The sequence below is a fragment of the Strongylocentrotus purpuratus genome, unplaced genomic scaffold (assembly GCF_000002235.5).
Source record: "Strongylocentrotus purpuratus isolate Spur 01 unplaced genomic scaffold, Spur_5.0 spur5_scaffold_15, whole genome shotgun sequence".
NCBI classification, from domain to species: domain Eukaryota; kingdom Metazoa; phylum Echinodermata; class Echinoidea; order Camarodonta; family Strongylocentrotidae; genus Strongylocentrotus; species Strongylocentrotus purpuratus.
In genome coordinates this window covers 19,198,050-19,223,364 of record NW_022145600.1, presented here as the reverse complement: position 1 = coordinate 19,223,364, position 25,315 = coordinate 19,198,050, and the positions used below count along the sequence as shown (strand labels likewise).

General features: G+C 38.8%; 2 protein-coding genes across 2 annotated transcripts in view; both read right to left on the bottom strand.

Moving 5' to 3' along the window:
- Nucleotides 1–25,315, bottom strand: part of LOC580370 (Y+L amino acid transporter 2) — a 41,807-nt gene that overhangs the window by 7,066 nt on the left and 9,426 nt on the right. Inside the window, exons 2-6 of the mRNA XM_030985770.1 lie at nt 10,534–10,659; nt 4,199–4,292; nt 2,758–2,802; nt 956–1,079; nt 345–448 (exon numbers count right to left, since the gene is read on the bottom strand). Coding sequence (XP_030841630.1) covers nt 345–448; nt 956–1,079; nt 2,758–2,802; nt 4,199–4,292; nt 10,534–10,659 — 493 coding nt within the window. The remainder of the gene's footprint in view (nt 1–344; nt 449–955; nt 1,080–2,757; nt 2,803–4,198; nt 4,293–10,533; nt 10,660–25,315) is intronic.
- On the bottom strand, nt 4,668–8,542 carry LOC115924076 (putative L-type amino acid transporter 1-like protein MLAS). The gene is made up of 2 exons (XM_030985771.1): nt 7,166–8,542; nt 4,668–6,268 (listed from the first exon to the last, which is right to left on the bottom strand). Exons 1-2 carry the CDS (start codon nt 7,734–7,736, stop codon nt 6,099–6,101), a joined length of 741 nt encoding a protein of 246 aa, XP_030841631.1. The 5' UTR covers nt 7,737–8,542; the 3' UTR covers nt 4,668–6,098.

The following is a 25,315-nucleotide window of genomic DNA, read 5'->3' as shown; positions in this document are numbered from 1 at the left end:
TTATTAATGTTTTTTTCATTAATTATCATTATCAGCATCATCATCATCAGTAACATCATTATCATCATTGTTAATATTATCATTATTATCATCATTATTATCATTATTATCATTAGTACTATTATTATCATGTTCATTAATAGTATTATCATTATTTTTTTTTATTATTATCAGTATTATTATTATTATTATTATTATCATTATTATTAGTAGTAGTAAGATCGTCATCATTATTATTATCATCATCAAAGTTTGAAGTACTAAGCTGCTAGTGTCATCCTCATTCCTGACTATTATTCCCGTTTGCAGGTTTGTTTTTGAAAAACAAATTACTCGTGCTTTACCGTGAGCAAGTGAGCATGTTTCCATTGGCTGATCCAAAGGTGGAGAGAGCCACAGCTACAGGCATGATCCAGGCAAACTTTCCCAATACTTTAGCTCCGTATGTCTGTATAGGAAATAGAATGTGAGAAAATTCAGTAGAGTAGAAAGAAAATAAATAATGGACATTTATATTTATGCTCCCATATATATGTCAACGTATGGCCCCCAAGAAATGGAACGCTCGGGTTAATGAAGGAAAAGTAATTTGCCTTTGTAATAATCATAGAGCAACATCAACTAAACGCATGTTTGCTATTATTCGCAGGATACACGGATTCATAATTAAGTATAAACAACATAAAACCCATTTATGATTTTCAAAATCATTACGGGAAATCTGTTTTTTGGGAAAAATAAGAACTGTATTTGCCCCCCCCCAAAAAAAAAAAAAAAAAAAAAAAAATTCTGATATGTAGTGAGAGAATGACGCCAAAAACTCTTGACCGAGATCGATTTGCCGATAAATATGTTTCCATTGTCTTTATTATCGTTTGCATAAACTTAAAAAATCACATAATATCTCTTTTTGGTTGTTGGTTCTGCTTTTGGAAATTAAATTATCAATACTAACCACTGCCACAGCGTTTGAAGCCAGGAGTTCCTCCGGTGAAAGAGCTGCAAAGTAGGCTATGTTTGTAAGGATATAGACTATCGTCACAGTGACGATGGTGATGACGATTGCACGAGGAAGGTTTCTGTTAAAGGTTAAGAAAGAAAGAATAACAATATTTGAAGGTGACCAACTCGTATAAATAATTCAATACATGTTTCTTCCGGAGAGTAATGGTAGGATAAATTGATGTCTTCTTTTTTATGAAGCCAATCGTACATAATTCTGGCATTGGTCCAGGGGCAAGTTATGGAGGAAGTTTTGCACTTCGTGGTTGGATGGAAAAATTGAGAGGGGGAGGAACACTCTCCGTATTATCAATTAGAAAAAACGCCCTTCCATTTTTCTCCTTATAATTAGAAATGCCACAGCTGACTCCATCTTTTTAAAATCATATTTGACCTCAGGTGTCATTTCATGTAGAGAACCGCAGCCCTTCTTTAACGATTAATTTAAAGGGGGAATCGGTTCCACTGCTTCTATTCGGCAAAGACAGTGAACTATAGTCTAGGGAAGAGGAAAATTTGAGCTGGCACTATACACTGAGATTTCTTTGAGTGCTATGAAGTCCAAGGTACTTTGGGTACAGATTTGTCCAAAGTTTACTTTTCTACCGATAACATTATGTTAGAAGTACACCCGCCATGGCATTGAAACAAATGTACAAAAAAGAAGACTATGGACACAATCTATGATATTTATATATTCCAAAATGCGTGCTTCTAATACTTCACATATTAACTGAATTAAGATGGGTAAATATGGATTTACTTCAGACAAAACAAATAAGAGCTGGGTAGCACGCGCACGGATGCTGATATATTTATCGGATACTTATGCCTTTACAATGACTTGGGTACATTGAACTTGAGAGTATGATATGTTGTCATAAAACAATATAAAAATTCTTTGATCAAATTCACGTGCGTAGTCACGATAATAGAACAAAGGCATAATAACATTGCAATATTTGTGTTTGGCGTGACAAAAAGATAAAATAATATAAAACAAATTTACACAACAGAAATAAGCATTATCAATTCAATATCAGCAATATCTTCCCTTTTATCAAGGATTAACTTGGCAAGCTGTTATCGCATTGAGCTTTGATCTATGAAAAAAATAACATGAACGTTTAATTCATATCTCAAATCAAGCCTTATCAGGCGGGCTTGTCGTAATTGCTAGGATCATCATAAAATCATTACGAGTACATCGGCGGTTCGGGTAGGGCATGGTGAAGTTTAGAGTGTAACGACTTTCTGTTTCTTTACTGAACAAACAATTCTCCCCCAACCCGGTCAGGAAATCCTGGATTCGCCACTGAAATATAGTTACATTCCATGTTCATTATATTTAACAGTTGTAATCAGCATAAGACAATGGCAGAAATCCTTGACTGATTGTATTGAATATTGTGTTCACCAAAAGTGTAAACATGAGAAATTCGATAAAATTATGTTTCCAATGTCAAGCCATTTTGTTGTTATAATCCAGCTATTGAAGAAAGTAACATACTTTCCTTCTTATAAATTACGGAAGAAGATTTTACATGAAGAAATTACATTAAAAATACAGTAAATAAAGATGATAAATAATAAAATGCAAATTCATCGATTCATTTGAATAAAATAAATCACGCTGAAAATGTCGCTCCTTTCTCAACATGCACCATGCAGGTACAAACTTTCAAACAATGTATTTTAACATGTCATCTTCCGACTACACAATTGATTTTTTCTTCAAACTTGATGATTTCTTACTTGTAAGGGTCTTTCAATTCCTCCACTACAATGTTGAGAGAGTACCTGTAAATAAAGTGAGACATACAAGTTTGCTATACCTCCAAATATATAAAACTGCATACAAATATAACATTTGATAATACTAAAAATAAGAACAGTCTGTTCTAGTATAGCGCATAACACATTATGATATACCATCCTTATGCGCTTCCACATAGCTTTGGTAATTATTACTACGGCTTTTTGTTCACTTAGGCACCCGTTTTTTTTACATTTTTGTTTATCTCTCTCATTTTTAGAAAAAAGAATGATGCGGAGATATCGATGTTGAAAATGTAAATGTCGACATTTTTATTTCTTATGTCCAATATTCCGCAAATGCAATGAAATAATAAAAAATGAAAGTTGCATAAGTATCTATTAAATTTCAGAAAAATTATTGGCATTTCCTATGATGAAATCATGAAAATAACAGTAAATCAATTATTTGGCAAAGTAAATGTGATCAGGAAAATACTGAATTAATAAAGCTAGATCATCACAGCAATAAATCAATAACGAGTGTCACTCATAAAACAATCATGAAATAAATAATGGTCAGGATAGTTCACCAGAGGGGAATGGGAACCAATTCATTCATCATGAATGGTTCGAGTATCTTTAAAAAGTTAGAGAACTTCCTTTACCTTGTCATAATTTTATGTTGCAATTGTAAAGTTAGATACCGATAACAGTATGATAAATAACCATTCCAACCCTTAGGGAAAATGACTAGAGCGACTTGGAATTTATAACAAATCATTCCCTCGCAACCAAATCTATCTACAACTAATATAGAGATAGGAACTCTAGAATTATGAACATCCCATACCCCTACTAAAATCGTTTACAAGCATCTAAGAGTTTCAACATTTTTAATCGGCAACTCAAAATTACAGACGGCTTTGCGAGTCTCTAATATTTTGATTTATAAAGAACATCTAACGAGGACATTCGAAGGAAGATGTCATTATTTTAAAGATAAAGTTGCATTCTGGTCATGCGATTGCATCGTGAAAGAAACGGTGCGTAATCGATCAGAAAATTTGATCATGTAGCATGTAAGTATTGGTGGGTACTGCAAGGTTCTGGAATCGTCAAAATGATAAGAAATTTGGCACAGTCTTGGTAAAGGTAACAAGCACTGTACACAGAAAGATGTATATGGGACTGCACAAAATCACAAACAAGTGGCATATAAATGTGGTCCTCATTTTTAAGCTGTTACATGTCATATTTAGAATATGAAGGCATTTGAAGAGCCATGCTTTTCAAGGAACATTTTGTTCTCTGCTGTTCTTCCAATAATAACAACAGAAAACGCTTACAAATTATTTTTCACCTCTCCCCAGAACTCAACCTTCTCTTTAAGTAATCAAAATTTCCAAATGGAAAGAAGGTGAAGATTGATTGGTCTTACCATCCTGCGTAGGAGAACAGACCCGAGTAGAGGGCGACCCCCAATCCACTCATATCTGTTCCTTCGAATGAGTTCTCGAAATTCTGAGTATTTCCTGTAGAAAAATGATAAGTGTCATAATAATATTAAAGTTACATTGCTAATGATTGCAGGCGATGGAAATATGAGAATGAAGAACAATGACAATGACAGAACAACAATAAACAATACAAACAATAACAATAATATATGGATATGGATATGAATATATGGGGGGGGGGGGCGCATTGATGCCAAGGGGGGAACCTAAAATATTATGTAGATGAAATATATATGTAAGTGAACAAGAAAATAGATAGTTAGGGGAGAGTGCGGGAAGGGGATCTTAACTATCACCTGTGCACGTTACCTTTCCCTTCTTCCTTTCATTTCTTCATTTTCTTTGCCACTCGATGGGGGGGGGGGGGGGGGGGGGGGGGGGGGGGGGGGGGGGTCACGTGGCCCATTTAGCTACGCCATTGACTATTAGTATTACCCATCATTGTGATAATGACAAAGATAATTCAGCTGGATCATCGCTATTGATTCAAAACTAAAGTTGATCCGGAGGGAAATGGACATTTAGGGGAGCAGTTCCACGCAAAAATGTTTCACCTCAATCATGACAATTACAATCTAAATTTCACGCAAAAAATAATAAATTAGACCATAAGATAAGATACACACTTATCAGTTCTCGCTCCTTAATTTTATTTCTCTCTCTCTCTCTCTCTTTCCCTCTCTCCCATCTGTGTAAACACACACACATCAAAACGCTGTTGAAAAGTTCATTTCGTCAAAAACTACTCTTACCACAAAGACAATAGCTTTATTATATTGATTTTATAACAATAAATTACAGTTATCGATGATATACATGAAATAAAATTAAGTTAATTCGAATTAAGTACATTATAAAAAGAGAAAATATTGATATTGTGAAGAGCATATTAAACAAGAAAGTATCATAATGTTTTTTTCCTAAAGAATACTTAATACGTCTCATTGGGTCCTATACAGTGTAACGTCAAATAGGCGTAGTACACACGATGCATAAACTTTAAAACGTATCTTTTCTCCTTTTTTTTAAGGAGATTCATCACAGAATAATTACGAAACCCAATCCAGCTCTTAAATCATAATTTAGAGCACAATGCATCTAACTGTCCATAGACCGGTTTACTCATTTCAAATTTATGGATGTTTCTTTTCCAGGGACCTAGTGACGAGGTTTTCCTTTAACCTGTTATCCAGTCTGCAAACATTACTTGTTTCTATGTCGGGCAAACATAGGGATAATTTTCGGGTTGTCAAGAACAACTTTTCTTGACACAGTATGCATAACATTTGAATATGTTAGTAAGTAATGACCGTGTCAGTCGATGACGTAGTACTACGTCAGTAACATACATTGTTTAACAAGCATTGGATTACAATTCAAAACCCGAACACATGAAACTTAGTCAACATTTTCATAGCCCGTTGGACTGATAATAGATTTCGTTTTACAAAGTTAGCTAACCATTTCGTGCAGTTGAACAATTTATATGATGTTCTCTTTATATTGATGATTATGATGGTGATGGTGATCGCTTCTTGTATAGTGTCGGTGTGAATTTCGGTCAGTGGACACTTTTCGCCAATCGCAGACTCATGATCATCTCGCCGATCTAGAAGATACATCTCGCCAGTAGAATGCGGTGAGATGCGTCCTATAGACGTGATTTCACGAAGACACATCTCGCCGCGACACCGGCATCCACCTCCTCTAGCTTTTACGGCGCTATATGTAAGCTCTAAAATCACATCGCAAAGATTACAACATATATAGATACATGTAGTAGGTAACTTAATTTCGTACATGGGTCGCTACATACTTATCCTATTTTTTCTTCAAAAAGTGAGAGTAGAAGTAGTAAGACGTACCTTGTCCGAGTTCTACCATACCAGAGATGATAATAATAATGAGAGCGCCGATCTTGCAGACACTTGTCACATCTTGAATCCAGCAAGACCACCGAACACTGATTGCATTGATTAGTACAACCACGACTGCAGAACGAAAGTAGGAACACTTGATGACCAGAGTTTGTTACTTTGTTGGAAAAATGTCTTTGTATTTTAGTCTTTTTTCTTCTTCAATCAAATAACAATATTTTATTTGCCATATTCATGTTGTTACAAATAGTTTCCAATTTGTAATTAAAAACAACCATTATACAATTATCTACTCTTCATTTGCGGCAATTTCTGTGATATTCTTAAAAAAAGGTATTTAGGCTAACTGTATTGTATTGCATTTATTTCATCGGGTAAAACCTGCCCTCAGCTAGAAGCTGCTTTTCACCAAGGCCGTGATTTAAGATTATAAGTTGTCATGTATTTTCAAATGTTGCGTCGACCTTTTCATTAACAGAAAAAAAATAGTATTCATGATATGATTATAACATCTATTTTACTTTGTATCCATCTTTAAGTGTTTATCTTTGGTTACCATAAAGATTACTTGACACCAAATTACTTGGTGTTGGTGATTGTTCAAAATGAAGCGATAATCACCCCTTTCCTCGTCATTTAGCCGAGAATATCAGATACTTGACCAATGTAAATAATTACTCTTCTCAAATTACTCTTGAAACAGATATGTCTGCTGCTCACAAGGCGTCATTTCGAGTGCGTCATTATATGCGCTAATTACGACTGTGAAGGCTATGAGCCCATCCGCCAGTAATTTAATTCAAAGCAATGTTTGTCATTTTCATTTTGCATTCCCTTAGAGTACTACGTCACTCTCACATAGTTCGTCGAAGACCGCGCATGTTGCTGACGCAGCCGTACGTCAGCATACGTCAGCCTTGTGTGCAACGGATATGACCGATAGAAGGGTAATTTGGAAAGACTATTTCACAGGTAACTGGGAAGGAATGGTATGGTAACACCAGTACTTACTGGTACAGCTTATGGCGATGAGAACAATCGGTGCCCTAGGTGGTGGGCATTCCACATTGGGGTACAATGGTTGCAGGCTGTAGTTTGCGAACGTCAGCACGATGACGGCCATCGATCCCGGTTGCGCCATGACAGCGGCGATCCAGAGGAGCATGAAACCGAAGAAGTCGCCGTAGATGAGTTGGATGTAGGCATAGGCACCGCCCGAGGCCGGGATCATAGTGCCAAGCTCGGCATAGCAGAGAGCACCGACCATCGAGAACACCCCACAAACAGCCCACACCACCATTGTCGCGCCCACACTGCCGACACCGGCCAGGACACCCTTAGGAGACACGAAGATCCCCGATCCGATGATGATGCCGATGTTGATGGCGACGCCATCGAGCAGATTCATTCTACGTTTGAGCTTCACAGCGCCCTCGCTGTTATTTTCATCTTGGTCACCGACATCGCCCGCTTGTTCGTAGAGGTCTTTGATGGCGCTGACTCGCTGTCGTGTTGGCTTGATGTCCACCTCGTCGATCGACTTCGACAATGATACTTCGTCTCCTTGATTACTTGCCGCCATTGTTAGATATCCCCCACGACCGCCTACTTTTCTTTTATTTCCTCAAAGATGTGTGTTAGCGGGATGTTTCCAAGGCATCCAGAGGCCACATCACCACTCCTTCCAACTCACCTACAAAGCCTATGAATCACACGATGCTTTAACCGATGTCTAATGCTATGACAATGCAAGAAACTGCAAGAATGGTTCTTAAGAATTGTCTTGATCATAGAACGCAAATATCGATTTCGATGAAGGTGATGAAGAACGAATACGGCGTGACTCGACCTGCTGGTGTACTGGCTAACTAACGAAAGAGTACGGTCTTACAGTTAAAATTCTTCAGTTACTTCTTTGCACTTGTCAAAATAATACTGTCACTAGAAATGATGTTTCTAGCACTGATTTAATACCAAGCATAGCAAAATGTGGAGTAGAATAAAATAGACATTGAACTGTCTTCGTAATTAACGTCCAATATAAAGCATGGTATCTTTGCACATAACAACCTTTTGACCCCTATGATAAAAAAGATGGTACATGTCGAGATAAGACGTGATCTTTATGACTGATTTTTCACTGTTTTTTGTCAACTGAGATGACTCGTGATTTTTCCTTCTTCATATACTTCAATCCATAATTATCTATCTTTTAGTTTAGCTGAATCATCATTATTTGATTTTTTTGTTGGTCTTCTATCGTATATAACCGTACCGTAGTCGGTCAAGTCCTGTGGAAATATTGTAACTTGAAGGTACTATGTCCCTTTTGCAGCCAACCTCAAATTCTGTAGAACTTCGCAGGAATTATGAATATGTCATGTATGTCCTATCTGTGAAATGTAAACGTTAGCAGTGTCCTCATATTCAAAGTATGCAAGGAAACCCGTTTACTTGCTAGACTTCACTGTCAGACACTATTGAGTGACTGACTGGCTTTTTTTCTTCTTTGGTAATAACATACATGAAAAGAGTTGTAAAGGGTACATGAGCATTTGTCTACATCAATAACCCACTTCTTGTGATGGCCAAGATTAAACTGATTGAATCTTTGCGCAGCATAAAACGTATGACCATTCGGTACAATTGTCTGAAAATCAAGACTATTACTTTTGGGCTCTATAGCCCTAAAGTCGATTTGACAACTAATAGTCATTATTTTCCCACTTGAAGACATTTTCAAGCCCCACCTTTTTTAGGGAAGTTCTAAATAAGTATTATCTTTCAAATGCAGTTGGAATTTAACTTTTTCATTTTTTTGGCCTGCAAATGGGACATAGTACCTTTAAGGTTGCGTCTGATTCACTACAAGAAATCTGAAGATGTCCAGTGGGAATCAGTTCACCTATCAACCCGTTTAAACAGTCATATAATTTATGCAGCCCTTACTGTTTGATTTGGCAAAGATTAAACACAGTCTCCATAAAAAGGGAGTCTTTGCTTTAAACAATTCGCCGAAATCCACGGTGGCAATCTCGTTATTAAAATCGAGTGTCCATTGTTGGGGCTAAGGACATTTATTAAAATAACAGCAGTTGGATTTTAAAAAAGCTTAACACTATCGTAAGTGCAAGTTTGAATGCCCTAAAAATGAAACTGTAGACAATGGCGTAGCCTAGTCCATCCACTGAGGGGCGTTGAAACGATTGGGGAAAAGGGAGGAGCACCGGTCTTCCTCGAAAAAAAGAAATGCGGAGTTACAAGGTAACTGATTTGGGAGGGGTGCGAGAGGTGTTCCAGACGTCTGATTTTCTTGCCCTTGTCCAATTCTCCCTTTCCAGTTTTCAATTCTCTCTTTAATTTGTTTTCCTTTTTTCTTTTCACCACTTTAATGGAGGGGTGGGGGGGTGGGGGGGGGGGGTGGGTGGCGCGTGTGCCCGTGTTCCTGTAGCTATGCCACTGACTGTAGGAGTCTAGGAGCCTATCATATTGACTGGCCATCTGCATTTGAAAATAATCCAACAAACAATGGGAGATCGACTCCAAAAAAGTTGTTGGAGAGTTACCGACTCGAGGTGGCGCTGTAACGCAAAGCTCTAAAGACACATCCAATTTTAAATTCGAATCAAAACAGAGACTATGTATGATATATTACAAAAGTTGATGTAATAAGGATTTTCTTACACTGGAAACGCTTTATCTAGAAAAGCATTCAAGATGTTTCGTTTCACATGAACGCGTATGAATACATAATGATTTACAAATCAATCTATACAAAATCACCCACCACTGTCAAACACTCATATTTCGGTATTTAATCATTTTCACCATCATTCACTCTTTCGTTCACAAAGTTCGAACAAGTACTCGACATTTCTCCATGACAACAACATCGACGACAGATTCGATTCTCCTTATATAAGGGGATTTTTTTTTTTGGGGGGGGGGGGGGAGGCTTGGGCTAAGGTAAAAATGGAAGTGGGTGAATTATGCACACATCGTTCGTTCAAAATTGCATGCGGAAAGCATTTTATTGCCAAATGTGAATTAAAAGGACAATCAATACCTCCAATTTTTTTTATTTTTTATTTTTATTTGGGGATAAAATAAGTCATTCGGTACTTTTTTTTGTTTCCTCCGATTTGTTCTGGAGATTTTTTTCTTTACTGTTTTTGGATGGCATAGCCAGACAAAAACAATCATAAATACTTCCTTTACATGAAAATTGAACATTATTTTACACTCGTCCAACAGTGCTACTGTGCTTTTACAGAATTTGCCAAAAGACATATTCGACTTGCCAAAATACGCAAAATAAATGTTCAACCATGAAAGCATATCATCAGAAAAAACTGAAACAATTGACTGAAATAACTGACCTTGCGCAAGTAAGACTAAGCCTGAGATGATGATTATAGAGAGTGCTGCTAATTTGCCAATAGTGAAGACTGACTGAACACTGGTGGCCAACTTCACGCTCCGGCAATTCACGTACATCACCGTAACTGTATAAAAGATAAGAACAAAAAAAAAATGATACAATTCGTTTAGATTGCAATTAATATCGGCCTTAGCCAGTGGCGTACCTGGGGTACTCCGTCAGGGGGGGCAAGCGACCGAAACAAACAAAAAAGGCGATGCTAATTTTCACTTCTGGCGAGCGAGCGAGCAAAAAAAAATCTTTAAGTAACGTTTGGTATATAAACTGGTATTGTTGCAAGTTGGGGTGGGAACATTTACTTGTTAGCGACGTTAATTTCATTTTTTTGCAAACGAGCGTAGCGAGCAAGAAAAAAATCACTCCTTTTTTAATAATTGCCACTTAAACTTGGTTCAATTGTCCCATGCAGGCTGCGGGAACAATATTGTGTTTAGGGTGATTTCATACCCATTTTAGCTAGCGAGCCTAAATACATCTTTCTCTCAATGAATTGCTATATAAAATTTGTTTCATTGTTGCAGGTCGGGGGCGGGCACAATCGTGTATAAGGCAATGTCAATCCCATTTTGGCGGGCAGGCAACCCCCTACATTTCTCTTTTTAATGATATTGTAGCAGGTTAGTGGTGGGCACATAATTCCACGAGCTAGCGAGCGTAGCGAGCGAGCGAAAAATATCACTTCTCGTTTATAGGGAAAATATGGTACATAAAACGTAGGTTCATTGTTCCATGTCAGGGACGTGATTATTAAAAGCGGTGTTATTTCTATTTTGGCGAGCGAGCGTAGCGAGCGAGCAAAAAAATCACTTCTCTTTTGTAGGGAAATTATGGTACATAAACTTGGGTTCATTGTTCCATGTCAGGGACGTGATTATTAAAATCGGTGTTATTTCTATTTTGGCGAGCGAGCAAAAAAATCACTTCTCTTTTATAGGGAAAATATGGTACATAAACTTGGGTTCATTGTTCCATGTCAGGGACGTGATTATTAAAATCGGTGTTATTTCTATTTTGGCGAGCGAGCGTAGCGAGCGAGCAAAAAAATCACTTCTCTTTTATAGGGAAAATATGGTACATAAACTTGGGATCATTGTTCCATGTCAGGGACGTGATTATTAAAAGCGGTGTTATTTCTATTTTGGCGAGCGAGCGTAGCGAGCGAGCAAAAAAATCACTTCTCTTTTATAGGGAAAATATGGTACATAAACTTGGGTTCATTGTTCCATGTCACGGACGTGATTATTAAAAGCGGTGTTATTTCTGTTTTGGCAAGCGAGCGTAGCGAGCGAGCAAAATTTTTGTAATGATAATTGGTTCATAAATTTCAGATTTTTTTTGTTGCAGGGCAGGGCTTACACAATCATGTCTAAGGTGATGTTAATTCCGTTTTGGCGAGCACGAGCACACCAAAACTTCTTTGAATAACATTTGGTACATAATTATTAACTGGTTGTTGCAGGTTGGGGCGGGCACGTTAGCGGTGTCAATTCCATTCCAATTCCATTCCAATTGTTTCCAAAGCAATATCTATTCATTTTATTCGCGAGCAAGTGTAGCGAGCGAGAAAAATGAATTACTCTCTTTTAGTAACATTTGGTACATACACTGTGTGTTATTGTTGCCATGGTTGCAGGTAGGGGCCCGTCGGGGCAGGCACAATTGTATTCTAGGCAATGCTAATCCTTTTCTTTTTTCAGGGGGACGAGCAAGTGAAAACATTTAATACAAAATAGGCTAGCAAGCAGTTCGCGCCAGCGAAGAGTTTCGAATTTGTTATATCACTTATATTTTCCTATTTTCATTTGTCTAAATTTTTCAGGGCCGTATGCGGAATATTTTTCTGGTGGGGGAGGGGAAAGATGCGTTAAAAGTTTTCGAAGAATCTCAAAAGCAAAAGGAGTGAAGGGAGTTCGAGCGACCGAACTGGTCATGAGGGTACTTTTGCATTTTCAAAAGTAGAATTGAAGGATTCGGTATAGGCCTACACTACATTTTCAGGAAAAAAACTGTACGTTTTCAAAATATCTGGGGTCAACTGCCCCCCCCCCCCCCCCTGGTGCGTACGGCCATGGTCTTTTTTTTTTAATTTCCCCATTTTTTTCCTTTCCTTTTCTTTTCCCTTTTCTTCCTTTTCTCTTCTTCTTCCTTTTTTCTTTCCTTTTCCTTTTTTCCTTTTTTCTCTTTCTTTCCTTTTTTTCTTCCCTTTTCTTTTTTTCTTTTTCTTTCCTTTCCTTTTTTTCTTTTCTTTCCCCTTTTTCTTTTTTTCCCCTGGAGCCCGTCAGGGGGGGCACTCTGCCCCCCCTGCCCCCCCATAGGTACGCCAGTGGCCTTAGCGGTCACCTCTCTCAAAAAGGGCAACCTGTCTATAGTGGTCACATATAACGTCTTCATCGAGGAAATGTGTGTTGCAGAACCTGTCTGGTAGTGATAAGGCCACCTGCCTACAGCGGCCATATTTCTGTTTCTCTCGGGAGGCCTTTATAGACAGGTTAGGTTGTAATGAATAATCGATTATAATAAATTGGTCTTATTACCCAAGGTAACCAGATCAGTATAAATACACGCTCTTATGGGGTCCTGCAAATATTATTCCTCGGCAATACCAGGCTCCAATTTCATACACCTGGGTCGAGAGGGACAAATGCGGGGTAAAACACCTGGCCGCAGAATGTAAGCACTGAGCAGGCATCGAACCCGGGACCTTTCGTATGAGAATCAAGAGCCTTCACCAATATGCCACGATGTTTCAGCTTTTGTTTATTAAAGCCATACATATACATACATGTACAGATATACAATAAACATATAAATATACTAAGGCAGATTACGACGAACATCGAACTTGGAAATTGAAAAACTAAACCCTTACTCTATTGTGGTATTTTGAGCTTCTCCTGAGAGGCGGAGAGGGGGGGGGGGGGGGGGGGGGCGGGAGGTCCGCAGGGGGGGGGGGGTCCAAGTCTACCATAATTACTACAGTATTTTCATAGCCTAATTTCCTTTTTGATGTTTACACGACACCATTAGAAGCTAGCAATTCAGGTTATTACCTATTGTTAAAAAAAAACTAACATCCGATCTAGAATAGGAAAGATCAATTCTAATGAACCAAATAACCTGTTCATTACAATATCATCCGGCGATTTGGTTAAATGTCGGAAGTTGATTCGGGTAGTAGACCACTCAAGTTCACTGATTACTATTTCTAGGTGTTTTGAAACTTGTGATGAACTTGTCATGGACCGCATAATAACCAGGCACCTGTTCACATCAAAACATTTAGAATGAAAGCCGGAAAGATGAAGGGACATCGAATTGCCACAAAGCTGTCTTCATGAAAAATAAAGATGGCTGCCATGGACTCTCATTGAGCGTATACCCCCTCACTTTCTTAAGACAACAAACATAACTATACGAAAATTAAGCAAATTGTTGCCTTCCTAATTCAAAGTTAAAGAAACTGATAACATATAATTAACCTTCCCCATATTAATAGTGCGACAATTTCAGCTAATTCCTCCACACAAATTTGCGACCTTGAATGTCGACCCATTTTCAAAATGCCGCGGGTCTTTATTGATATGTTTATGTATTTGAGCATTACATGATTTGTAAAGCTCATTTCCTTTGATTTTATGTATACAGAGCTCTCTTTTGAATCAAGGTTCTTTCCGGAAGCAGGCACTCTGCTTTTCAATGGAAGTAAATATGAATAAGATCAATCAGTGTATTTCATTCAGAATCGCATAGATTCATTCATCCGCATATTTCTTATCTCATTTTAAATACCCAGTACGCAAACAAAATAAGTAAATTATATGTTTGTCCTTTACTGTTTAAACCTTGTGTACAGGCACAGACTCTAATTTGGCACTTTAGAACCATTCCATAAAGTCGTGAGCAGTCTAACTAGGTCAGCTTTGAATGTGTATGTCAGGTAGAGCTAAAGTACAAAGCCTATTATATGGTGATACTTAGACCTGACTACGATCCGATTGTGGAATAATTTGCAACATCATTTGATACGAACATTAAAACAGGTAAATTATTATGACCAAGGATCTGAATAGTCCTTTGAATGATAATATCTAAATTTCAATGGATGTCATGCTTTCTATACGAGTTCGAGGAAAAGCTAAATCGGCTCAGAATCGTAGTACGATTGCCTACGATTTGAAGCCGATCCTGCTTTAATTGGAAAGGTTAAATGCACTGAAATTCAGGTTATTCGGATTCTTATCATTATTTAGATCCTAAATCAGTCACATGATGTTTGTTTAGATATTCATATTATTTTAATATAACTGCCATTGACTCGTAATCGGATCGCTGGAGGATTGCCGCGGGTAGTGTTTCAACTGCTCAGACACTATGTCACGCACTTCCGGCGGACAAGGGTCTGTGTATGCAAACTATTTCCTCTATTTCATTCATGCAGAGACTGCGTGCGATTCAAGTTCATATTGTCCAGAATCGTTGCGTGTGATACACATTATGGGCGTGACCTTTCGTGACCCCAAACAACTTACCAGGCATGCTCAGAGGCCCATAACAAGGCAAAATAAACACCCCCCCCCCCCCCCGTGGCTGGTTATATTTACACATGTTCTTCGATAAGTTTTTGAGCAGATTGTTATCAGAATGTCCCTATCATAATTTTACTGCTTCTATATATTCAATCAAATGTTCTATTTCTTATGGTTGATTCCCTCTGTAATTAGGAACAGACGTAGCAGCAATGACATTGAAGCTCCTTGATTGTACAAGTTGTAGGAAAATATTGCAGTAATGGTAGTTATTGTCAATGAAGTGAGAAGTGAGAAGTAACAGAACATTAGGATAACGGTAGTAAAAGCAGCGGTAATATATATAAATCATCATTAGCATTAAAAGTAATACTGGCGTATACACCCTGCCCGCCCAGCATTTGAAGATATAGGAAAAATCAATACCACCCGGCTCTATCAGTGGGTTAGCAGAGAGGATTCCGGTCCTAATTTTACAATTTCTCGATTACTCAATTTTACAAGTACCAGCAACATTACAACTATACTGACAAGTAGTAGTCATGGTGATACAAATTGAAATATCAGTTGGTGTCAAACTGTTAATATTAACACATCGTGAGCAGTATTAGGAGAATCATGTATAAGTATAACGGCGGTGAAAGTAGGGGTTAATTCAATATAGCCATGCACCGATGTTTGTTACAATTGAATATGTAGAAGCGTGAAATCTGAAAACAGGAAATTCAATCCCAAATTCGACCTCTAACAGAACACACTTTTAAATGTTAACATTTTATAAATGCACAAATATCAAATGGCTGCAATGTAGATTTTCAAATACAGTAGCTGTTGTTCAAGAATAAGAACAACATGGATGAGTTAAAGTTGATATTTTGCTGTTATTTCATGGGTTGTCAAATCAATATATTTCGCCATTCTTCAAAGACGATGACGTCACAATCAAGGTGTTATGACGTTGTCGCTCTAGTTGGCTGCGTTTTTAATAAGCCTGTCATCACCATATGCCACTGCAAAATCAAATTCACTCCTCCACATGAGAAAATAACAGGAGAAAAGTGTTGATAAGGAGCAACCGTTAAATACACAAATCATGCTTAAAGTATTTTGGAATGCATGCTGCAGAATGTCAATTCTATTTCGACTACAGAAGTGCTTATAACGTCGAAAAAGAACGTCACAATTCTAACGGGTTTCCACTTTACAGCTTTTTAAAATATTTTTTGTTTTATCTGATGAAAATATTGAACATTTTCCTAGCAACAATCAGAGGAAAACACTGCTGTGGATCAGTGGTTTTACATGCAAACTCGCGACAACCTATTTTGTGTTTGCTTCATACACTGTGATGACTGTGGAGAACAAAGGGGCCTTCCACTCTAAATCCCAATCTGCCATACCTTAAAATGATTATCAATCAAATACAAAGGAAGATTGTGTCGCTTTACTGTGCCCCCGACAGCAATTTTAGACTCCCAAAGCACGTGAACTATTGCCATGAAAATATCATTTTAATTATTCTTTTTCGGTCGAGTGCTCTCCTCTACCCCCGGGCGGCAGAGGTTACTGAATCCGCACTAGCCCACAATATATCCAGTCAAATAAAGGCCGGATGAGTATGAACGAGGACTTGCACGTGGAATGGGGGCATCCCCATTGCTATGGCACGCAGGACCCCCGACCCCCCCCCCCCCTCGTGTCTGGATGGCACGGGTAGGTTTGCGAACCCGTCTTCCCGAATATGGCGATTAGAACGGGCTAGAATTATTCTGAATGGAACCGACGGAGCACCACGGAGTTATTTTTTGCGAGTACCTAAACTCATTAACGTATCTATGTCATGTCATGTCGGAAGTATTATCCATTCTGGGGCATCTCACGTCCCATGCCCGAATATCGACGTAGCAGCAGTTTTTATATTTGATTGAAAACATGATCGTTTGGGAAATAAACCTTGCGCAATATACCGGTTTACTAACGTATTCAAAGTTATGGATGGTTTAATTTCTGGGGACCCAGTGACGAGTTAATCCAATTCTGCATAAATAACTTTTGTTGCTCTGTCGGGAAAGCCTCGGTAAGCTTTCAATCAGTTCAGTGCAATCAGTAGTAGGTCCATGGTGCAATAGCCTTGTCCATTCACTATTGAAGTGGGCAGTACAATAGGTTGCTGACCCCCCCCCCCCTTTTGAAAGCTTTGGCGATTGTGTATTCTCACTTTTAATTTGCAAAATTCTTATTCTTCTATTTTTTCTTCTTCTTCCCCTCCTCCTTCTCCTTTTTGTCCGCCTCCTGCTCCTCCTACTACATTGTAATATGAAAAGAGTATAATCATATTTTTTGATGAATGTTTCCAGTAATTATGTAAACATTCTACATTGCAAAGCGCTTTGAGAGGGTCTGTGGTCCTGAAATGCGCTATAAAAGAACGAACTATCATTATTATTTTTAATAACACCCGATCTGCCAAGGCCAATAACATTTATTCGATACGCCTTGTAAACTTGCGCCACTAGCATTATGATCGGCATGAGTAGGAGAGTTAATAATGCTGTATTTCGTGGTATAGCCTTGAAACTTAATATTTTCTCACCTAAATTTAGTCTGGAAGTAATTAGCCATGAATTTACGTCATGCAATGTATACACATGTTCATATCATAGTTAATGATTGTATGATATTTACTGGAAACTTGGAAAGGCGCAACAGTCATAAACTAAATGACTGGGACCATGTTTTCAAACATAATTCTTTTTGTCAGTGAGGCAAGGTACATTCCCTCACACCTACATCTCCCCTGTGAGTAGAGGTTGGCTGACCCCCTAAAGGTACTTTAAAGATAAACTTGAGTTCTGGTAAAAAAGAAAATTAATTCTCACAGAATCTAACGAAACTTACACTGAATGTTCAAGATTACAAATAAATGTCATGTGCCAAACAATTTTGGAAGAAAATGTATACTGGCTGAGTAATGAGCATAGAAAGATAAGGAAATCAGGGTAGTACTAGCCCCGACACCAAGTGTGTTGTCCCATATACATTTTTCTGTGTAAGTGATTGTTACTTTACCAAGACTTTGCCAAATTTATGATGATTTTGGTGACTCCAGAACCTTGCACTACACACCATTACTTACATGCTATATGATCAACTTTTCTGATCCATTCCACACCTTTTCTTTCACAATGCAATCGCATTACTAGAACTCAAGTTTATCTTTAACTTTGAATATTCCGTATGTTAATCTGCTTAGAGTGTAGATGTGTTTTTTTACAGCTTTATCAGTGTTTAACCAAGACCCCGTTCATCCTTCCAAAGTAAAACAATGGTACGTTAATAACACAGTGCTTGTCATTGAAAGAGGGCGTGTAAATACCATCTTATCTCAGAGTGCAGAGTCCATGTAATGGCGTTGCTACGGAGGGGCATGGGGGCACTTGCCCCCTTCGAATTACAAAAGGGAGGAAATAATAGACAAGGGGGAGGTAAGGGAAAGAAGATATGGAACGTAATACGACAAGATCTATCCAGCATCATTCCCCTATGCGATGACGTGTATCATTTTCATTTTATTCATTGGGGGAAGTATTGGGGTGTCCCCCTCTCCCACACGAGCCGCGTCGTGCCACTTACGGTAACAATGGATGCAATAAAAATAGTGTTTATAGAAGCTATGTCAAAGGGCTACTTGGTATTTATATCAGTATTATTGTTTGAACACCTATACAAAATAAAGTAACAAATGCATAGAAGTCGGAATCTGAAAAACAGTCCATAAAGCTGTCAAGAATAATGAAAATGAGTCAACAAGAACAAATCGATGACTATAAACATGTATCTTTATTATCTGCGTGACAGAAAGGAATTATAAACTCAATATTTTGAAGAGTAATGGGCAGAAAAGAATGGTTAAAATAGCAAACTAGAAATAATTTCATATCTTGGGACTGAAGTTTTACTTAATCAGTAAATAGAGTGTCTAGTGTCTACACGTTCAAATGCCAAAATGGTGTGGCTTCTTCACAAAATATGGTACCATGTGCATTTATTTATTTTTTAAAGGTAAATTTACATCATTGTGTGCCCGAATTACGCCCCCTTTTGCCTCCTCCAAATAACAACAAGTGGATGGTGGTGGGGATGGTGGTGGTGATGGTGGTGGGGGCTACGCCGGATACGCCTTTGAGATTTTTTTTTCTCCATCTGACATCGTTCCGATGATATTCTTCGCCTTCTTTTCATGGGAATAACCAGAACAGGGAATCTAACCGTTTATAGATCTCTACACTGTCTTTAAAGAGATCAAAGTTTCCATTTAAACACACTCAAGACCTCGTTAATACGTTATCACACGTTTCCCCAATTCATCATGAGAAATAATCAGCTGAACACCGCACTTGCTTCGTCAACTTAACTAATGATATTGACCTGTCTCAAATATATGTACACAATACCATTGTTTAATGTTTGCGTAACATTGTTATCGCTTTTGAACATGATGGGTATCAGCTGTATTGAAGTTCGTTACGTTGATTCGTGGACTTTATGGTGGAGTCTATTATCTTTTTTTCCTTCAGAATGTAGGTCGATCTTCGAGGGGGCGTCACAAAGTACGGTATTGGATGATGGTTTGGGGCAGATTTTGAGCTAGATTCAGTGCTGGGTTCAGGGTTAAACTCGTGAATTCGACGGGCGAGCAATTATTGTCGCCCAACAAGTTTTAAAGTTCGTAAAGTTTATTCTTGGATGCTATTCCGTTATTCACAGGTACATCAGGAGTGACAGTCTTGGTCGAGGGTTTGAGGAATTGATTTTAAACTAGGATTATTCGCCTCAAATCTCCTTGGTGTTGCTTGTAGGGAATAGGGTTAGAGTTGGGAATTCGACTAATGTAAGAAATTGACTGCGGAGCAATTATTGCCGTTGGAATATGATCATACAATACAATCGCATAAATCCGTCTGGTGTATTATTATTCATTTTTGTCGGGCAACCAGTCAGAAAATAACTATTTTTGCCACAAATATCTCCTGCAATGTTTTAATAACTTGTACAATTTTATTTCCTCTCACGATCTCTTTCACGTCCCCTCCCTCAAACGAACAAAACAGGAGTTGTCTAATTCTACAACACCTGTATAGATAAGATAGCCAGGGCCCCTTTTTTATCAAGTTCATGGGTCACATGAAAACCAGCATTGTCGAAAGAGGTGGAACATGAAACTTTCTATCCAGATCCTCATAGGCTTTGTTTCCCGGCAATTAACTTTTCTGTGCTCTCCGGCTATTTCGGTAAACGTGCGGGGGTGGGGGGGGGGGGGGGTGGAGAATTGCCCCCCCCCCCCACCCCCAAACAAAATCAGACGAAACCTTGCCCTGCGACTTTCATGTTTTCCTCCAGCCTCTTAAATACCTGGAAAGAAAGGCTTATCCCCTCCCCCTCTAAAATAAAGGGACTTCTTTTTCAACATATTTATGGAGAGTGGAAGGGTCGGGTCGCGTCCCTCTTGGCCCCTGTACCCGTCCATTTGTTAGTTCATAGACTCCGAATCAGAGGTCACAGCGTCAGGAAACTCACTGTCATGTCGGCCTAAAACCAAGGAAATGAAAGTATCGTCTGCTATTAAACCCTCATCACCTTGATGAAGACAATCGGAAGACAATGACCATTGTCAACAGTTCTAAAGGCCTCGAGTGTCTAGCCTCCAGACTAATCATTTGCTATGCCCTTAAAGATAAAGGTGAGTCTGGTCATCCGATTGCATTGTGAAAGAAAAGGTGTGGAAAGGATCAGGAAAAGGTGTGGAAAGGATCAGAAAAAGTTGATCATGTAGCACGTAAGTATTGGTGTGAACTGCAAAGTTCTGGAGTCATCAAAATCATAATAAAATTGACCCAGTCTTGGTAAAGTAACAAGCACTGTACACAGAAAGACGTATATGGGACTACACAAATGGTAACGGGGCTACTAACCTTGATTTCCTTAGCTTTCTATGCTCATTACTCAGCCAGTGTACATTTTCTACCAAAATTGTTTGGCAAATGACATTTATTTGTAATCTTGAACATTCAGTGTAAGTTTCGTTTGATTCTGTGAGAATTCATTTTCTTTTTTAAAAACCAGAACTCACCTTTATCTTTAAACTCAATTGAACGGTTAACAAAACACTTCCCGATACAACCAGTCTACAGCTAATTCTAATTTTAGTAAAAGTGGCGAAATGTGGGTCTAGCCATTGAGGGGGGAGAGGAGTGAGGGGGGGGGGGGGGGGGGGGAGAGGAGTGAGGGAGGGGAAAACCAACAAATTAGATGGATAAAATGTGACCAAAAGGTGACTGAGTAAGGGAAGGGTGTGAGAGGAATGTTGTATCACTTCTTTTCACGTTGCCCTTCCCCTCTCCCTTCCTCAACACTTTCACTTTTTAATCTCCCTCCTCATATTTTCGATATTTGACTGGGGCACATTACCCTGCGCCCTAATAGCTAGTACTCCCCTGTTCCTCGTCATCATGAAATGTCAAATAAGACTAGTGTTTTTAAGTACAGAAGTGCTTAAAACTTATATAAATTGGCGTGTAAATCTAGAAGTTTTTCCCCTTTTACCGACAATCTAAAGGCCATTTCAAGAGAGGTGTGACGAGACGATTAAACATGAAAGCCACATTTAACGAAATGGCTCTAAATCGTTTAACAACGATAATTACAATACATACAATGTATTAATACCTTATAAGAATAAAAAATAAATATGGACTTTAAATCGATTAGCCCTACCAAACTTGTATTGATAGTCCTTTACACAATGCAGTAACATTGTTTACTAACAAATTGACGCGACTTATAACATGTCCTAGATATGACACAGCTCAGTTATTTGACTTTGGAACTGCATTTGGCTTGAGAATCAAGTTTACCATACTCGGAGTTTACTCGATAACAGGTGAATAAAATCGAGGCACCTAAGTATAAATTTGGTATTTTGGTTACATTATGAAATAGCCTATTTCACCAATGTCACCAATAGAGGAACAAATGGCGGAAACTGGCATCAATTTTAAATTCTATTTTCAAACCAAGATGTATATAATTTCGAGGCCAGAGGAAGCAAGAATTTGGAGTATCAAATCAACCCACAATGGCTTCTCAATAGGAAACATGGTCAAGGGCAATTGCTCATCTTTCTCCCCCCCCCCCCTCTCTCTCTTTCAGTCACATCGGAGTAATTGTTTGAATCCGAGGTATATTGCAAGGTGGTAATTACCATCAGGTAGTATTCCGGAGGTAGCTGTCCGAAGGAAACAGTTTTTCGGGGTGATTGTCCAGAAGGTAGTTGCTCTACAACTGAACGCAAATATGATAGACAGTAATGCATGACACTTTTTGTATACATGTCACAGGTCGTACAAACAAAAACCCTCGTATGAATCAACGCCCATACCTCCTATTCTCACTCTCTTCCGGGGGCGTTTCATGAAACAATTAGTCGGTAGTTTTCACCGACAATTTGGCCAGCACTCAGCACTGACTAAATTTGACCAATCAGAGGCCTGGAAAATAATCGGTGACAATAGAATTGTCAGTGAAAATGATACTAGTCGGTGAAAACCACCGCCTAATTGTTTCACGAAACGCCCCCCCCCAGATCTCTTCAAATTTCCATCCCTTTCTTTCGATCTCATTCAAGCAGCCCTTGTCGCCCCTTTCCATTCAAACACCGCCACTTGCCTCTTTTCATAACTTCCAATTGAGCCACCCCTTCTTAGTTCCCTTCCATTTTGATCTCTTTCGATGCATACACTCCTCTCCGTTCCTCGATTTCAGTCTCTTCAAATGCATAAACCCCTTCTCATCCCTCTCTACATGTCTTTCGAACTAATCAAGTTAGAGCACCGAATTGTCTCTTCCAGTTATAACACCCTTTGTGCTACTACAATCTCTTCCAATGTCAACACCTTTCTCATTCCTCTCCTTCGATTTATTCCAGTTTCCACACTTCTATAACCCCTCTCTGTTTTGACCTTTTCTTATTCCCACAACCCTTCATATCCTCCTTATTCAATCTATTCAACTTCCAGCATCCCTTCTCTTTCTCTCTCTTTGATTTTTTCTTATTCTCAACCCTCTCCTCATACCTTTTTTGTTTTATCTATCCCAATTTTTCACATCCCTTTGTATCCCTAGAATGTTCATCGCCTGCCTTCTACTAGCCTAACCTTGGGTTATCCAACAAGACAGTACCGGTATACGATTTCTTGACTTTTTTTAGCTTAGGTGTACTACATATCATGATATTGTAGAAAATATGAAGGAGTCTGTGGAAATGTAAGAACAGAAACCAGAATGATCTCTTTGGAGCCGGAAGGGCAATAACTCTGTCTAAAATGATTTGAGTTAACGCCCTTCTGGCTCCAAAATGGACGTTAATATATTCTACGTATTGCTTACCGACACAAATATTACAAAGGATGACGGTTGGAAGCCAGACGTATATGGCGTAGCAGGGGTCTTCAGCAGGAAGAAAGGCTTCTAGAAGATATTGGCCGAAGACCATGCATATGACAGCCTGCTGGGCTGGCAACATCAACACCATGGATATCCAGATGTAGAGAAAAGAGAGGAGGTCGCCGAACGCCGCCTTGATGTAGGCGTAATGGCCACCCGACGAGGGGATCGAAAGACCGAGCTCGGCGAAACAGAGAGCGCCAATCAAGGAAAACATCCCACTGATCGCCCAAATGATCAGGGACCCGCCCACGGAGCCAACACCCATGAACACGCCCTTGGGAGTGAGGAAGATTCCCGAGCCGATGATGTTGCCGACGTTGATGGTGACCCCGCCCACGAGGCCGATCTCACGTTTGAGGCCAACCTTATCAGGGTCATTGAGGGATTCGCCGGTGATCTGGTCGAGCCCCGCCTCGATTGCGCTGTTCACCGTTAGACGTCGTCGTCGTCCCATTGTCTTTTCCTAAACCAGGAATCACTTCTCTGAATAAGCTCGTGCAACGTCAAGAACGACTAACTTACAGATGAATAAATCAGTCTCCTTCAGACCTTGGAATTGAAACGTCTAAAACCCCTTCTAGTAGTCTCCTTCCTTTAAAACATTATAAATACGACACGTAGAAGCAAATGATAGTAGCGCCGAAGAGATGTCTTCCAATAGCATGTCTGACATGTTTCACGGTGAACCCACAACTGGATCATTTCTGAATAAAACATATCTTTTTAAAATGAAAAACCACTCAAAGGCATCTCTAACAGAACTAAAAGCACATGTAATGGTTACCAATGAAAAGCAGATCAAACCAGAAATGAATTTTATCTCTATATTTCATAAATTACTATTCGAATCTAACTTTTTCTCATATGTTATCTCGTGTTAACAATGACAGGTGCTACTAATGGCCGAGTGACACTCGGGTCACCAAGATCTCGAAGTGTTGGAAGTATGCAAGACATGCGTGAGGGTAATATCAATTGGCGAGATAAGAGAATGGACCCAAACTTGAACTAATCACAGAAGGCGAGATTCTCATCATTTATTTTCAGCTAGATCCATGAAATACTTTAGCATTACAAATATTAAACGACTAGCGAATTACGAATCAAATCGGCACGACCTTAAATGACAAGTTCTGGTATTAGTGAAGGTGAACAAATAATTTGTTAACTTCATAGTTTTCTTTATTTCAGTATTGAATAATATTATAAATGCAAATGTCCCATGAAAAGGGCTTCTCTGGAAGTGCAACCATGCTTAAAACATGACAAGAAATAGTTCACAACTACCAACGTCTCATGCCAGTGTGTGTAGTCTTAAAGCTTATCTGCCATAGTTTACAGGAGGGATTAGAGCGCCCTGCAAGGTCACTGGACAGGTGGTTATCTCATCAACTCAGCTCTCAGTTAACATAAGAAAAAGAGGATCATGGGGGACCAATGGTCACCGATTAGGCATTGTTTGTTATATAGAGGGCGCAAGTAGCTACAAGTAGTGCAGTGGGCCTTTAACTTGTCATTGTACATGTACATGTACATCAATGTGACTTTCAGCAAGGCCCAGTAAATATATCTTGTCAGGCTGATGACACAATTACTGTACCTCAAAAGACACAGCTGTCCTGACTCCTTAAAGGTACATGTAATACTAAGTTTTAGTATGGGGTCATTAATTTGGTTCAATGAACATAT

Excerpts from the sequence above, each read along its gene's own strand:
- LOC115924076 (XM_030985771.1), bottom strand. The coding sequence starts at position 7,736 with ATGGCGGCAAGTAATCAAGGAGACGAAGTATCATTGTCGAAGTCGATC. Across the intron at positions 6,269-7,165 it reads CATCGCCATAAGCTGTACCA|TCGTGGTTGTACTAATCAAT; the intron begins GTAAGTACTGGT and ends TTCGTTCTGCAG.